Consider the following 16,692-nt stretch of genomic DNA (forward strand, 5'->3'; position numbering starts at 1 on the left):
AACTTTATGTTATACTGGGCTACTCTGGAGATAGAGTTACTGACAGAATTTATTTTTTTAGTTAGAGAAAATAGGTACTAAGGTATTTCTCAGAAATAATTAAACAGATACAGTTAAGATACAGGTAAAAATCTGGATCATGGTTCTTAGTAGGGTTTCTGTTCTTTATTATCACAGTCATGTTATCACTCGGGCTTCCCTGGTGGCTCAGACAGTAAAGACTCCACCTGCAGTGCAGGAGACCTGGGTTCAATCCCTGGGTTGGGAAGATCCCCTGGAGGAGGACATGGCAACCCACTCCAGTATGCTTGCCTGAAGAATCCTCATGGACAGGAGGAGCCTGATGGGCTACAGTCCATGGGGTCACAAAGAGTCAGACACAACTGAGCAATAAAGCACAGGAGAGCATGTAATCACTCAGGCGTGACATTAGGACGTTCAAACAATTTCCATTTTCTAATAGCACCTGAAGATCTCCCATAAAATCCATCAGGTTATACCAGGTAATGAAAACCAGAGGTAAACCAATTATAAATATAGCTATAGTAACATCACTTTTTAAAATCATATTTTTCCCTAAAAATGAGATAAAGAAGCACATAAACTAGAAAAATGTATATAAAATCAAAATATAGTTCTGAAAATTATCATGAAAATAATACAGGCTTTAAATATTCTGTGCTTGTAATATGATATATACTTTGATATATCATATGAAAAAAAGCATGGAAAATAATGGAAGCTTATTTTTTCTCCTAATCTGAGATACTTAACCAATCCACCAGCATAATTTATCAACACAGAGAAATCTGTTTACTATTACTAGGGAAATTTTAGAAAGAGAGGAAGGGCATTCAGAGTGTCTGTAGTTTATGTTTTCATACATACCATTAATAAAACTAAAGTCAATTTCACAAACTGACAGGAGCAGCAGATATAAAACTTAAAAAACTGCCCTAGAATTTTAGGCAAGTATATCACTGATAATATTTATTTCTGTAAAATAAAAAGGTAACAAGCAGCCAATTTTGTCACAGCCTAAATTTTTGATGTGCTGCTTTAAAATATTTGTGAAATTGACAAGTTTTGCTTGGTTATTTTGTAAAAGAAATCACCACAGCAAACTAAACTTACTGATGAATTGTAAATGTTTCCACTAGAAATGTAAGCTGGGTGAAAGGGTTAAAAAGAAATAAACATGGGTGGGTTTACATGTTCAAAAACACAGGAGATTTTTGGGCAAATGAATCAGTCACAGTCATTGGACGCCTACTTATCAGGAGGTGCATAAAGCATATGACTTCGTGGCTACCTTTTCAGTCCACTTCTGAATCCTCATTAAGTTTCCCTAACTGCTACTTTCTAGGCGCTAAAGACATTTCAAAAGATATCATTTTTTGCTAAAATTTAAACAAAAAGTGTCACTTCTCTATATAGTGTATTTTCTGCACCTACTTTAAGTTTATGGTTTAAACTATAGGGGTAGTAAAAAGGAAATATTATTAAACTCAGTCATTTGGCCTTAAGAAACTACACCTCTGCAGTAATGAAGCCAGTCCAACTTTTTTTTTAGTGGTTATATAATCGAATGACAAAGAACTACTGAAATAAAATTGCTAAATTCTACACAAAACTGATTACCTGACTGATAATAATATTTTAACCCTTTGTGTTACTACCTTCAACCCTTTGTGTTACTACCTTCTGTATTAAGTATTTTAAAAAATCAATCCACCTAATCAGTTTTCTACAAAGTTCGCCTTTAACACAAGAGCCCTAGTCAACTGCAAAAGTATTATAAGCCAACAAAGTTTCATTCCATGAGAGTCAGATGACCTTCAAGGAGGGTTAATTAAACGTCACACAATCATCTTCCTGTTTTACTTCAAATTTTTGCAGTCCAATGTATTCTTAACAAGAGTAGAATTAAAATATATTCTCCCAAAATGAACAAAGTTGGCATCACTACATGGAGAGCCTTAAAGATAAGACGGGAACGCAAGCATGACGACAGCCGTCTGGGAGTCTGTCAGGAAGGTACTGAGAAAGCAGTGGGGCGCCGCGGCGTTCCCCAGGAAGGACAGACATCACACAACCCTAACACCAGAGTATAGAGAGAACCGTGATGTTAACCCACGCTCTGTACTCCAAACTTGCCTTGGCCCATGAGTTGATGATAGCAACACTAGGAGTAAATGCCACATCAACAAACCTACGGTTCCTCTGGGGTTTATCTTTGGACTCCTAGTACCTAATACTAGCACCGAGGAAGAAAGCTATTACATTCTAAAGGCTTGAATGAAACCCAAGGAAACAGTTCTAGAACCTAAGAGCTGTAAAATATTGAAAATTTTTGAGATATTTAAGCAGTATACTTTCTATCGATAGTTTAAATTTCACATGTACACCTTATCCTTCTTGTAATTCCCTTCACCTCCCCGAACCCACCCCGTTACTTGGAGAGATAATTAGAACAAACGACTGTGGAAAGATGTTCCAAGTTTGAGTGTCCAATACAAAACGGTAGAATGTGGTACTGTCCCCAGGAAGAACTCCTCAGTAGAGGATATGAATTTCACAGCATGCGTGGGTTAAGCTTTGAAGGATATCATTTGACCTATAGATTATCTAAATCCTACACATGAAGTTTCTATCATTTTGCCACAAATAAAACTTTCAGTCTTTACATATATGGCTCTCAAATTATCACTCTAAATTCCCTTCCACTCTATTTAAGTCCTTCTATTAGAGATGGGAACCACATAGGCACACAAACCCCTCTCACTCTTTTCATTAAATGACAGCTAATTTTGAAAACCTTGAGGCACATAGACTGGTTGCTGCTGTCTTTTGCACAGTCCACAGATTGCCGCACTGCCAACAGCTCCAGTCTTATCGAACGTTAAAATAACTGAAAGTGGCCACAGGAGCCTAACATGACTTGAAGGCTTCCAGTGAAAGGGAATGCACTGTCTTCAAAGGAAATTGCATCAATTTGGGGTCTGCCCTAATTTTTAGAAAATGATTTCCAATAACTGAACCACATTTTGCCTTCTTGTAATTTCCAGAGCCACAAAACAAAACAAAAACACAGCCACAAACAGTAAAATAAAAGAACGTTTGGGATGTTACTGAAAGAGTCGTAAAAATCTCATATTAAACAATGAAATAATTCATCCATTTAAGGAATCAAAAACTTACCCAAAGATTTACTCTCTGCTGTCTGTTCGAGCTCTCTGAAAGCACTATATTTATCACCAGGCTCTATGATGAAAAGACAGAAGCTCAATTAAGGTTAGGAACCTTGAGATCACAACTCAAGGACATTTATCATAAAAGGTCACCACTAAAAACTAAGATTTACATTCACAGGTTCATGAATCTGTGAACTGCTTTTACCTCCAAAGGGAACAGTATTTTCAGAGGACTTGTCAGCTGCAATTCCTTTAAACACAGCATATTTATCCGTTGAAGCTGATGCTTTAGTTCCAGGAAGAGGCATCAACAAAGAAGGGGCACTACAAGGGAAAAAGAAATATTTCTTAATGACTAGAACATTGTCTCCCTATCATGTCATCAAGGAAGAACTTAAGAGTTAAAATGGTACACAGATACCTAGTAAGAACTTGTGGCTCCCTGCTTTAAAGAAACTATATATGTACACCACATATGACCAAAGACTTTTTTTTTTTCCTTGAAAAAAATAGACTGAAACAGCATTCAAGCAGTAATTCTTTCCTTGATTATGTGAAGAGGGGTCAGATCCATGCTGACCATCTAAATCATCTTTAAGCCATCAGATCCACTGGAATGGGACTCTCTGGTGGTCCAGCGGTTAAGAATCCGTCTGCCAATGCAGGGGACACAGGTTCCACACATGCCGCAAGGCAGCAAAGCTTGTGTGCCTCAACTCCTGGGCCCGCGCTCTAGAGCCTGAGTGCTGCAACTGCTGAAGCCCACACTCCTGAAGCCTGCGCTCTGCAACGAGACGCCACCGCGGTGAGAAGCCTGTGCGCTGCGACCAAGGGTCGCCTCCGCTCTCCGCTACTAGACAAAGCCCGTGCAGCAAGGAAGACCCAGCATAGCCAAAAAATTAATTAATTAATTAATTAAAGAAAAAACCCACTGGAGTGGCATTAGAAATAATTATTATACAACAACGACCACCTGCAATTTTAGATTTAGATCCATAAATCTGAGAAAGTGAACTGCTCCAAGTATGTAAACCCAGTAGTTTAAATTATGTTAACCTTCATGTAAATTATTCTCTCAAATGGGTTCAGAATGCAGAGGCGGAATAGTTAAGATAAAAATCTATTTCTGAAATGCTGTTCAACCAAGATGCAAACTGTCCCTCTTGATCACACTACATAGCTTACTGGCAGGAGTTCCCACCTCTGATAAGCAGCAGTAAGAGTTAATAAATTCAATCTGCATTATTACAAGGATCACATCAAGAAGTTCCAGAAGCTATCTTTGCAGCAAAACAACAATCACTTCAAAATTAGATAAAGATACTTTTGCCTGTGGACACATTTCCCTGCTGAATGGAAAAACAGTATAATGAGTAGTATCTGTGTGGGTAATTCTTGGATGGCTTAAAGACAGACTACAAAAGCTTTGCTTTTTTAATTTTCCTTATCAGACACTGGCAGCTCCCTGGAAGAACCACCTTTACATATGAATGACTACATTCCACTACTATTTTGTGTCATTCAATACCACCATACATGGCAAGTTATATAAATGGATTTCTATTGAGTTCTTTGCCCTGGAGCAAAAATCTTTCCACAGTCATTTAAATCTTCTTATCAGTGGCCTACAAGCAAGGTGAAAACCCAGCTCATACACAGGTGTGCTAATGGGCACCCACAGTGCTGGAGGAGTTAGTGCTACCAAATACTGTCATTTCATTCCACTACCAGACACCTGCTACATATTTGATCCAGCCAAATCTGTAATCATCATGAAAATGTTTATGCCAGTCATGTAACATGTTTCATGTTCCAAACATGGAAATGGTTATTAGTATTGTTTAATACTAACAAAAGGCACTCAGCGAGAGCAGCCTATTTTCTTAAAATTTAAGAACCTGCATTCTATTGAAAGATGAAACTTTAAATGATTTAGTCGCCAAAGTTTTCTGCTTTTTCTCTAGTTATCATTTAGGTTTTACAGTTACTCCAGGCAGCTGTGGTAGATGATTTTACCTAGTTGCTCACCATGCTAAATAAACCCATTTCAAAAGCAAAAGAAGGACTTCCCTGGTGGTCCAGGGGTTAAAAATCTGCCTGCCCCTGCCAATGCAGGGGACACGGGTTCAGTTCCTGATCTGGGAAGACCCCACATGCCATCAGGCAACTAAGCCTCTGCACCACAATTACTGAGTCTGTGCTCCTCAACGAGAAGCCACAGCAGTAAGAAGGCTGCACTCCGAACCCAGTGAGTAGACCCCACTCGCCACAAACAGAGAAGGCCATGCACAGCAACCAAGACCCAGCGCAGCCAAAGATATATACATTTTTAAAATAAATGAAAATTAAAAGCAAAAGAAAATAAGCCAACTGAAAACCCCAATGTGCCTTAATCCTTCTGAACTATTCTAGCATCAGCACCTCATGTCTGCTTTGTTTTACCATATGCGGGTTCCCCAGTGCCTGGCACACAGCAAGTATTTTCCAAATGGATAAATGAATGATGTTTTTCCCTTCCAGATGCCCTTTCGTGCCAGCTCTCCAGGACTCTGACATCCAGTTCAACATTGAGTTCAACCAATTTCTCAGATAAACCCTTCTCAAAACCTGTAACTCTAAACTGAGAGCATCTCTCATCATCTCACAACAGGATTACCATGGAAGCTGCATTTATCCCATACACAGTAGCAAGAATCACTTTCACCATGCCACTTATTTCTAAAACGCTTTACAGATTATGTCACAGATCATAAGGCAGTCCATAACCAGTGCCTGCTCTTAACTAATGTCATTTTTTCCCCCACAGACTAACGATACTCTCCGCTCCAGCCTATTTCTAACACTTTCATCTTCTCAGACCAACAATGCCTATTTTTTGGTTATAAATACTGCCCAAAGTGGTCTTACCTAGGCTTAACTCTTTATTTCATTACTTAACAAATAACCTTTTAAAATAATTCACAATATGGAATACAGATCATCGTTAAGATAGGGAATTCATTACACATGAACATACACACGACTGAAGGAGCAATTCTAAGAGAGTTTTATTAGACAATATAAATACCCAGATAAAGCTAAGCATCTTTAGAGCAGGAACTGTGCCTTTTGCTTCGGTATTTCCAGTGACTATCCCAATGTCTGGCACACAGCAGATGCTATGTAAATGTGTCTGAATGAATAAACAAACACTGAGTGTGAATTCTTAGACATAAACAAATGTTTTCATGCAAGAAAAGCATAGTAGTAGTCAAGCCAGAATTGAAGAAGAAAAACCTGCAAAGTATGACTATACATGACAGTAAACTATTATATGGAGATAATGCCACACAAAACTGCTAATACCCTACTAAACAGTTCAAGTCAGGGTACCATCTTAAAACTTTCTATGCTCAAATTTCATCTGCTGAAGAGTTTTCTCCCAGAGGAATGAATCATCAATTAGATAAATTCAGTTTGTAACCTCCATACTACAATATATTCATCCAACAAACCTTTATGAACTACATATAGTGGGCTAAGTAATACACACAGACACATGAAATCCTGTCGTCAGGCACCTACAGCTGAGGGAGGGGGAACAGTCAGGTAAACCAGTAATGGCAGTTAGGGAACAGATATTCACAAGCTGCCATGGCAATAGAGGAGGAGACACCCTGAACTCATCTTGGAGGTGGGGACTGACGAAGAAGGGTTTGTAAAACCTTCCTGTATTAAATCGATTTTTGACATGGAACTAGAATTAACTTTAGAGAGAGCTTCAGATGGAAGAAAACAGGATGTAAGAGGCCAGAAGCTTGAGAGAGCATGGTTAGTTCGGCGGTTCAGGTGTGGCTGGAGATACGCTGTGGGGAAACAGCAACAGTCAAGAGGGCTGGCAGAAGCCAGATCACACAGGGCCTTTCCCACACTGAGCAGGAGCGAGGAGGGGGTCAAAAACATGTTTCTGATTAGGTGACTGGATATGTGATTTAACACATTTTTATTTAGCTTTATAATGAATTGTTTTATGCAGGTAATTTGAGATGCCTTGGGTGTTCAGACATGTTAGACAAGAGCAGAACAGATCAAATCTGTGGGATTTCTCTGGTGGTCCAGTGGCTAGGATTCCAAGTTCCCAATGCAGAGGGCCCGGGTTTGATCCCTGGTCAGGGAACTAGATCCCAAAAGTTACAACTAAAGATTCCACGTGTCACAACTAAGATCTGGCAGAGCCAAATACATATATATTAAATATATATATATATATCAATTTGTGCACAGGAAGAGACCTGAGAAAGAAGGATTATGTGTTTACCACGTTAATAATACGTGTGTGGCTTGGAACTCCCAGTACTTTACAGTCACATCACTCATATGTTTCTTCTATGTGTTATTTACAAGTGTTTGATGTAGTTTTAAAATTAGGAAAATAATTCTTTACCTAATTTGTAATTCTCTACAATGCCTATTCCTAAGTTCTTTTAGTGTCTGCAGGAAGTGCTAAGAGATAATCAATTGGTTAAAACAGAAAAGATAAGTGAAATTGCACAAACAGGAATATAAGAGAAAGGGAATATGTATCCTGACAAAAACAAGTTCCCAAACAACCAAAGAAATTCACACTGCTTACTCAAAGCCTCATATGTGCTACTCGGTGGAAGAAGTATTTATTAATGAATACTTTTAAAAGATGATGGAGGGACTTCCCTGGTGGTCCAGTGGTTAAGAATCTGCCTGCCAATGCAGAGGACATGGGTTCGATCCCTTGTCAGGAAACCAAGACCCTATGTCTCTGGGCAACTAAGCCCATGCATCACAACTACTGAAGCCCATGTGCCCGAGAGCCCGTGCTCCACAAGAGAAGCCACCACCACAAGAAGCTCAAGCACTGCAACTAGAGAAAGCCCACATGAAGCAATGAAGATCCAGCAAAGCCAAAAATAAGTAAATGAATTTTTAAAAAATAATGGAGGGACCTCCTTGGCCTGTCAGTGGTTTAAGACTTTGCCCTCCAATGCAGGAGGTGGGGCTCAATCCCTGGTCAGGGAGCCAAGATTCTATGTGCCTTGTGGCCGAAAAACAAAGGCATAAAACAGAAGAAATGTTTTAACAAACGGAATAAAGACTTTAAGAATGGTCTATAACAAACAAACAAAAAAAGTCTTAAAAAAAGATGGAAAGGTGTCGACCACATCCTGAATCAGTTACTATGCCTAAAAGTTAAACTAGTACGTAAAACATCAGAAAAACATTTACGCAACTGTGGCTCAGATGGTAAAGAATCTGCCTACAATGCAGGAGACCTGGGTTCGATCCCTGGGTCAGAAAGATCCCCTGAAGAAGTGAATGGCTACCCACTCCAGTATTCTTGCCTGGAGCATGGCAGGCTACAGTCTACGGGGTCACAAAGAGTCAGACACAATTGAGCAACTAACATTTTCATGCAAACAGAAGTCTCAAGGCCTAAAAGCCATTGATTTCAACTTAAACATAAGAGAGACATGAATTTTTATATTTCATGTCTACTCATATTTCATTTTGAAATATATATTCATTTCAATTTCTAAATGATTTCTGTGGATAGTATGCAATACTGTATTAGTATATAGTATAGATTAGCAATAATATATACTATATTGCAACATGTTAAAATATGTACCCTGTCTATAAAGCATTTCAGCAGCTGAAGACCTGAATCTAATATAAGAATACAAAGTCATCCTTGCACAAATACACTCAGTTGTAATAAATCAGGTTTAGCACAAGTAGAAAGAAATACTGTCAAGTAGGTGTATACTGGGAGGAACGGTAGAAGCTGGAGGTGGACGAGGGGGAGAGAAGTTTGGAGAACAAAAGTATGAATAAAAGTGGGGATCATCTAGAAATCATGAGACTAAGGAGTCTTAATTCTTTTATTTATACTTAGGCTTCTTATTGTGGACTGCCTCTTTCTCAATTATTAAATACTATATTAGCGATATGCAACTCTTTTCTACCTGCTTCCATGCTGAGAATTACTTGATTTTGAAGAAGCTGGCAACTCTTGGAAATCACTGAATGAGTCATCAAGTGACCCCGACTTGGAAGCATCTTGAAAATCCTGAAAGTCGTCATCTTCTTGTTTGACCACCTAGGTTTACAGAGGACAATGAAACAGAAAACATCCAATAATAAAAAGCTAAATAACAAATCTTTAACCATCAACCTCAAAGACAACCTTTTAAAATGCTCCCATTTCAGTACAAATATCTAATTTCAGAAAAATACCCTTTAGACATAACATCTGCTCAACTGCTTAAGGCAGGAATGCTGCTTAGTACTTATAAACACTCTTGTAAAAATGGTAAAAGGCTGGTTTAAACTTAATTTATATAATTTTTAAATAGCTGAATCACATTTAATAGATTGAGAAACTGCCATCTTTACGAAACAGTTTAATCACATTTGTATATGATACAGTGATACAAGCCTGTTTTAATCTATCACATACACGTATAAACTGTGAACACTGACTCGTAATCCCATGCTCTAGGAAGTGAACACTGTTAACAGTTCATTTGTTTTATTGAAAAACAAGCTTGTACTATGTTGTTTTGCACGTAAATGAAATTATTTAACATGGACATCTTTTTCATGCAGTATATGTGCATCCACCACATTTATCTGAATAATCCAATAGTTTACCACTGTATAGATAAGCCAAAACTTATTTAACATTTTTCTTCTGATTGATAGATATGCAGCTATTTATAATTTTCACTCTAACAAACAATGCTACAACAAGTATTCTTATATATTTTTGCTCATTTGAGTTACTAGCTCTATGAGATGGATTCCTAATAGCATGACTGCTGGGTCAGAAGACATGAATATTTAGAATTTTGATAGCTATTGCCAAACGTGCCTTCCAAAAAGGCTGTACCAAAAAATCCTTTATCCCACATTTTTACTAACACTAAATATATGTTTAAAAATTTTTTTTGCTAAACTGAGAAATGAAAAATAAACTGAAACATCTTAATCAGGTTTAGCAGCTTTTTCAAAAAAACAGCTTAAGGATTTAACTAGCTTTATTAAACTTGATGTTTAAAATATATATGATAAAGAACTACACATTTTTAGCCAAAATTCAAGTATCTGAAGGCTTCAGAAATTCTTTTGCTTTTTAAATAATGAAAAATTCAATGTTGTATTGTTTTAACACTGCTTAATTTCCACTGCCAGTGTCCATCATAATCCAGCAATCTTTTCTACATTTCTTGGAAAACACACTTGCTCAGATTCACTTTCAGAGATAACTTGGAATACACACAGCCTCTTCATCTACCTGATTTGCAGGGTAAGCTGACATGAAGCCGCTGGAAGTCTGGGCTGCAGCTCCCCCGACTGGCCCAACAAGGTTAATGCCCATGACTGGCTGCCCGAGGGTGAGGGGCATGGAGCCTCCAGGGCCGGATGGCATCCCTGTGGGCTGACTCACAGCAGCTGGCAAAGTCACAGGAAAGCCACTTAACGTTGGAACAGGAGCCGCTGGAAACTGATTTAAAGCATCGGGACTCATGGCAGGAACACCCCTCTACACAGAACACGAGGAAAATGGGAACAATTCAGGAAACTGCAAATGACATACAGCTCAAATCTGACACAGAGACCTAAATGTAAAATCTGTGGCCTGGGGTGTTCTACTCTTGACTCTCCCCAAACTCAGGAATTTGACACAAGAAAATAAGTTATAAGGTTAATGTAAATCTAATATTTAGCAAAGAAATGGCCAACACACACTCATTCTGACATTTTCACTCTCTGACAAGTTTGGTTAATTCACTCTAATCAAATCTTTTACAATGATTTTGTAATATGAGAAAAACGGCTGCCAGACCGAATACACTTTAAGGAATTTTAGACAAGGACTTCAAAGGACAGAGAGAGTAACTTCATCTATTACTAACTTTCAATCTCAAAAGGATTAGAGTTAGGTCAGAGAATTTTAATATATTAAAGTCTTTAAACAAGAGAGTATTGTGCTAGCATGCATATCATATAAACTGTACATTCTGAAGAACTCCATCCTGAAAACAACCTAAATTTTAATGTCCAAAGAGTTCTATAAGTTGTAGAAAAAAGGATTTATATTCTCTCAGTTTATATTGAAAGTATAAACCTAACCTTCAAAAGAATGTCTACCTGTGTTACTGCTATCATGGCAAGAACGGTATAAAGTTCTTCTTTAGTCAGTTTTCCAGGTGTGGTTCGATTAGCTAAGGCCCATATCTGTCCAAGAGTTTCCCTGGGAAGTCCAGATGACATCAGGATGGGATAAAGTTTAGCAGTGTCTATTCCAGTTGGAGTCATTGTGGTTTCTAAAATTTTCTTATAGGCATCTATTAAAGGAAAGACCAGATTACAAATGTAAACATATTGCAAATAATTCACCTTTTTTGTTGTCATTGATGCTTATACATGAATAATCCTAAGTCAAACTGCTTTAACAGAACTGAAGCCACATCAAGGGCTTGAGTTGCTATAAAGATATTCAAGTGGAAATGTCCAGCAGACAATTAGGGTCTGGAGCTTAGAAGAGAGGCTGGAGCTTAGTTCTACAGATGAAGATTTTGGGTTAAAGGTAAGAGGGAGTCTTCTCACTAGGAGACAGTAACAGCAGTAAGACAGAGGTGGTATAAGCAGATGCTTTGGATTTTAAAAAAGAAGTTGTAATGATGGTGGAACTAATCTGCAAATATTAATAGCAGTGGGAAGCACAAATTATACCCATATCACCTTTCTTTTGTCCCAGTGAATCAGAGGCTATTAGAGAAAACATCATTGGGTAAGGTGTTTGGGAAAAGAGCATTCAGAGGAAGACACAGTTACAGTTGAAGTGAGAGAGGAGAGTAAGTGTTTGAAAAAAGGAAGGGTTCACTGGGGAGGCTTTCACAATAAAACGGTTTCCAAAGGACAAAATGGGAGAAGCTGTGAGGGGTAGAGTTGCTGTATAAAATACAGGATGCCAATATTGCATGGGGTATACTTATTCTAAACAATCATTTGCTGTTTATATAAAACTCAAATTTAACTGGATGTTCTGTATGCAAATTTGCTGAATCTGGCGACCCTAGTTAGAGGAGTTGATGGATGAAAGTAGGCTTAAGGTAGACAGAGAAAAATGTTTAAAAAGAAATTTTACATATAGCATTACATACGGATTAAAGGTCAGCAGGCGTACCACACGAACATATGCTTTTTAAATTTGATTTATTTGGCTCTGCCGGGTTTTCACTCCTGCAGGCGGGTTTCTTACTGCAGTGGCTTCTGCTGCTGCAGAACACGGGCTCTAGGGCATGCGGGCTTCAGCAGCTATGGCTCACGGGCTTAGCTGCTCCGTGGCATGTGGGATCCTCCCAGACCAGGGATGGAACCCATGTCCCCTGCATTGGCAGGCAGATTCTTAACCCCTGGATCACCAGGGAAGTCCACGAACACATATTTTGGCTAGGAAATTATGCATGTGTTTAAAAGCTTCAGTTGCTAAGTCATGTCTGACTCTTTGCAACCTTGTGGACTGCAGCACGCCAGGATTCCCTGTTCTTCACTATCTCCCAGAGTTTGCTCTAATCCATGTCCACTGAGTTGGTGATGCTATATTTTGATAGTGTCTTTTAAGACATAGTAAATCTAAGACAACCTTTTAGAAATAAAAGTTATATGATGGTCATTAAAACATTACAGCAAAAGACTTTTCCTTCATTTATGTAGTTATTTCATATATGAGGCAGTCATAAACACTAGCTGTATTTAATTTTCTGTACTCTTTCAGAAAAAATAGTTGTAATTTCTTCTGCATATTCTGTAGCCACTAAATAGTAAACACTTACAACTACATTACAACATTTGAAGTAAAATATCTAGATAGGAATCTTGGGCAAAAAAGCTCTTTTTACCTGGAACCAAACTCTCATTGTAAATCCAAGGAGGCATTCTGGGCTGAACAGGATCCTGTGACGGAAATACCCCTACACCTAGGAGATAAAGAACATCACCTAATGTATGTAATGGTCCATGCAACAGAAGCGGAAATCACACTGAGTCATGGCTTTTTATGAGAAGAGCGCTGGCTGGAGACACTAAAAAAAAGTCACCAATTCAACTAAAATTTGGTTTCTAAGCAACTCTTGTACATTAACCATGTCCTAAGGCATAAACTAAAAACATAAAACAAACAAAACAAAACAAAAAACCCTAAATGTACCAAATCAATACTCTGGATCATATGAGGCTTGTGCCATTCACATATATTACAAATTAAAGGCAAAAACATGACAGGCAATGGTTTAAAAATTACGTGTACAAGAAAAAAATTGCCCAAGCTTCACTTGCAGCTTTTAATAATGTTTCTTTGCAAAGTCTTATGTTTTAAAATCTCGAATATGACACTGCTGCCTCAGATGTAAAGCATTTTTATTTAAATTTTTTGTTTTTCACTTTGTCCTTTAAACAGCCTCCAAATGTTTGCCTCCCAGGTTGTCTACATTCATCTCTGCAAATTGAGTTTACAAAAATGTGGATCTTCAGGCAGCAGTGTGTATGGTTTATTTCAAAGAAGCAAAACTATATTTTCATTGGTGACTTTTCCAGTTAAATTTTAACTTTTCAACCTTAAGGAAGAACAGAAAGGTTAAGAGGGGAAAAAGTTTTTATAAAGTAAAAGAAGAAATTTTAAACCAGGAATGCTTTTGATTAAAAAACTGGTTATCAAAGATTTTTTCAAAAGGAGTAACAGTGTCTTGAAAGAATTCAGAGCAAAATCGTAGGGGTTAATTACAGAAAAGAATGCATTACATATATTTTAAGCAAAATTTCAATTAGCAAAATCAAGCAGCATTCATTTTAAGATTAAGGCTTAAGGTGTTAGCATTTGAGCGACATTTGGTTAAATGAACTTTTTGCTGAAAATTTCATGAGCTCACCACTCTCTTCAATGGACAGGTTTTGGTCTGAAGTCTTTTCTGCCTCTGCGGTAGTGGTACCACTTACACGTCCATCTACAGCACCCCCATTATTGGCCATTAAACTGGGACGGTTCTTTCTGGAACCTCGGCCTAGGGCTTTGTGCCCAACTTCAGAGGTATTTAATTTAATTTGTTCCTGCCCAGATGTACTTAAATCACAAGATACTAGGAGCTTCTCCTCCAAGGAAGAGCCTAAACAAACAGCATGAAGGATTATTTGTATATTATTGCAAGCTTCTAATTTTTCAACCATCTATTTCCACCCCCGGATTCTAAAGGGAAGGCCCTGCCACATATAATGTAAATTTTGAAATAATTCAAGCCCACACGTTTGTCCAGGACCTGAGATACTTCAGTGATTTTAGAGAACTTTACCATCATTACCTTCTTCGATTCTCAGGAATTCTGTGAGACAGTAGGTAGAATAGCATAGTGGAAGATGTATTATTTTAGAAATTTGGTGGCCTACGCAAGATACAGACACTTCTATAGACTATTGCCTATTTCTGCATCTGTCAATTGAGAAAGTGTGGACAAGAACATGTCAGCTAAGAGCCCTCTCGGCACTATTCTAAATCTCAAGACAGAGTAACTGCCCACCTCACCCCTCGTTCACACATGTTATTAAAACCGAGGTACAGAAATGTTCCAAGATTTGTCCAAGGACAAACTGATAGTAAATGGAGACCCTGGGCTTCTGAACCCCCATGTGCTTTATCACTGAACCAGAGAGTACTTTCTAAAGCAGCTTTTCCTGGCTCATCACTCTTAAGAAAATGATCGTGGGTATTTCCCCAGACAAGAGTCACCTTCTGAAGAAATCAGTTTGTTCTTAAAATTCTAAGGTGGCTTAAATGGATTCTAACTTCTTAGATAAACCTATCATTTAAAAGTGGGCATTTAATTTCTAAATATAGTTCAGTTACTCAGTCGTGTCCGACTCTGCGACCCCATGAACCACAGCACACCAGGCCTCCCTGTCCATCACTGACTCCCGGAGTTCACCCAAACCCATGTCCATCGAGTTGGTGATGCCATCCAACCATTTCATCCTCTGTCGTCCCCTTCTCCTCCTGACCTCAATCTTTCCCAGCATCAGGGTCTTTTCCAATGAGTCAGCTCTTCACATCAGGTGGCCAAAGTAATGGAGTTTCAGCTTCAACATCAGTCCTTCCAATGAACACCCAGGACTGATCTCCTTCAGGATGGACCGGTTGGATCTCCTTGCAGTCCAAGGGACTCTCAAAGAGTCTTCTCCAACACCACAGTTCAAAAGCATCAATTCTTTGGCGCTCAGCTTTCTTTATAGTCCAACTCTCACATCCATACATGACCACTGGAAAAACCAAAACCTTGACTAGACGGATCTTTGCTGGCAAAGTAATGTCTCTGCTTTTTAATGTGCTGTCTAGGTTGGTCATAACTTTCCTTCCAAGGAGTAAGCGTCTTTTAATTTCACTGCTGCAATCACCATCTGCAGTGATTTTGGAGCCCAGAAAAATAAAGTCAGCCACTCTTCTCCCATCTATTTGCCATGAAGTGATGGGACCAGATGCCATGATCTTAGTTTTCTGAACGTTGAGCTTTAAGCCAACTTTTTCACTCTCCTCTTTCACTTTCATCCAGAGGCTCTTTAGTTCTTCTTCACTTTCTGCCATAAGGGTGGTGTCATCTGCATATCTGAGGTTATTGATATTTCTCCTAGCAATCTTGATTCCAGCAATCTTGATTCCAGCTTGTGCTTCCTCCAGCCCAGCGTTTCTCATGATGTACTCTGCATATAAGTTAAAAAAGCAGCGTGACAGTATACAGCCTTGACGTACTCCTTTTCCTATTTGGAACCAGGCTATTGTTCCATGTCCAGTTCTCTTTTTCTTTTTTTTCCCATTTATTTTTATTAGTTGGAGGCTAATTACTTTACAATATTGTAGTGGTTTTTGCCATATATTGACATGAATCAGCCATGGATTTACATGTGTTCCCCATCCCAATCCCCCCTCCCACCTCCCTCCCCATCCCATCCTTCTGGGTCTTCCCAGTGCACCAGCCCTGAGCACTTGTCTCATGCATCCAACCTCGGATGGTGGTCTGTTTCACCCTTAACAGTATACTTGTTTCAACGCTATTCTCTCTGAACATCCCACCCTCGTCTTCTCCCACTGAGTCCGAAAGTCTCTTCTGTACATCTGTGTCTCTTTTTCTGTTTTGCATATTGGGTTATCGTTACCATCTTTTTAAATTCCATACATATGCATTAGTATACTGTATTGGTGTTTATCTTTCTGGCTTACTTCACTCTGTATAATGGGCCCCAGTTTCATCCATCTCATTAGAACTGATTCAAATGAATTCTTTTTAATGGCTGAGTAATATTCCATTGTGTATATGTACCACAGCTTCCTTATCCATTCGTCTGCTGACGGGCATCTAGGTTGCTTCCATGTCCTGGCAATTATAAGCAGTGCTGCGATGAACACTGGGGTACACGTGTCTCTTTCAGATCTGGTTTC

The 16,692-nt window shown here is 38.6% G+C and overlaps 1 protein-coding gene across 11 annotated transcripts in view; it reads right to left on the reverse strand.

The window, feature by feature from the left end:
- Nucleotides 1-16,692, reverse strand: part of SYNRG (synergin gamma) — an 87,547-nt gene that overhangs the window by 38,309 nt on the left and 32,546 nt on the right. For 6 of the 11 annotated variants that reach the window (XM_061142736.1, XM_061142739.1, XM_061142740.1 and 3 more), the window contains 6 exons: nucleotides 13,115-13,192; nucleotides 11,361-11,557; nucleotides 10,504-10,752; nucleotides 9,173-9,306; nucleotides 3,400-3,518; nucleotides 3,202-3,264 (listed from right to left, as the gene is read on the reverse strand). In XM_061142736.1, the coding sequence (XP_060998719.1) occupies nucleotides 3,202-3,264; nucleotides 3,400-3,518; nucleotides 9,173-9,306; nucleotides 10,504-10,752; nucleotides 11,361-11,557; nucleotides 13,115-13,192 (840 nt within the window). Of the gene's footprint in view, nucleotides 1-3,201; nucleotides 3,265-3,399; nucleotides 3,519-9,172; nucleotides 9,307-10,503; nucleotides 10,753-11,360; nucleotides 11,558-13,114; nucleotides 13,193-14,140; nucleotides 14,375-16,692 lie in introns of all 11 variants that reach the window. The other 5 variants (XM_061142730.1, XM_061142733.1, XM_061142732.1 and 2 more) reach the window with 1 other exon arrangement.

This window comes from Dama dama, chromosome 5, assembly GCF_033118175.1.
Source record: "Dama dama isolate Ldn47 chromosome 5, ASM3311817v1, whole genome shotgun sequence".
In the NCBI taxonomy this organism is placed as follows: domain Eukaryota; kingdom Metazoa; phylum Chordata; class Mammalia; order Artiodactyla; family Cervidae; genus Dama; species Dama dama.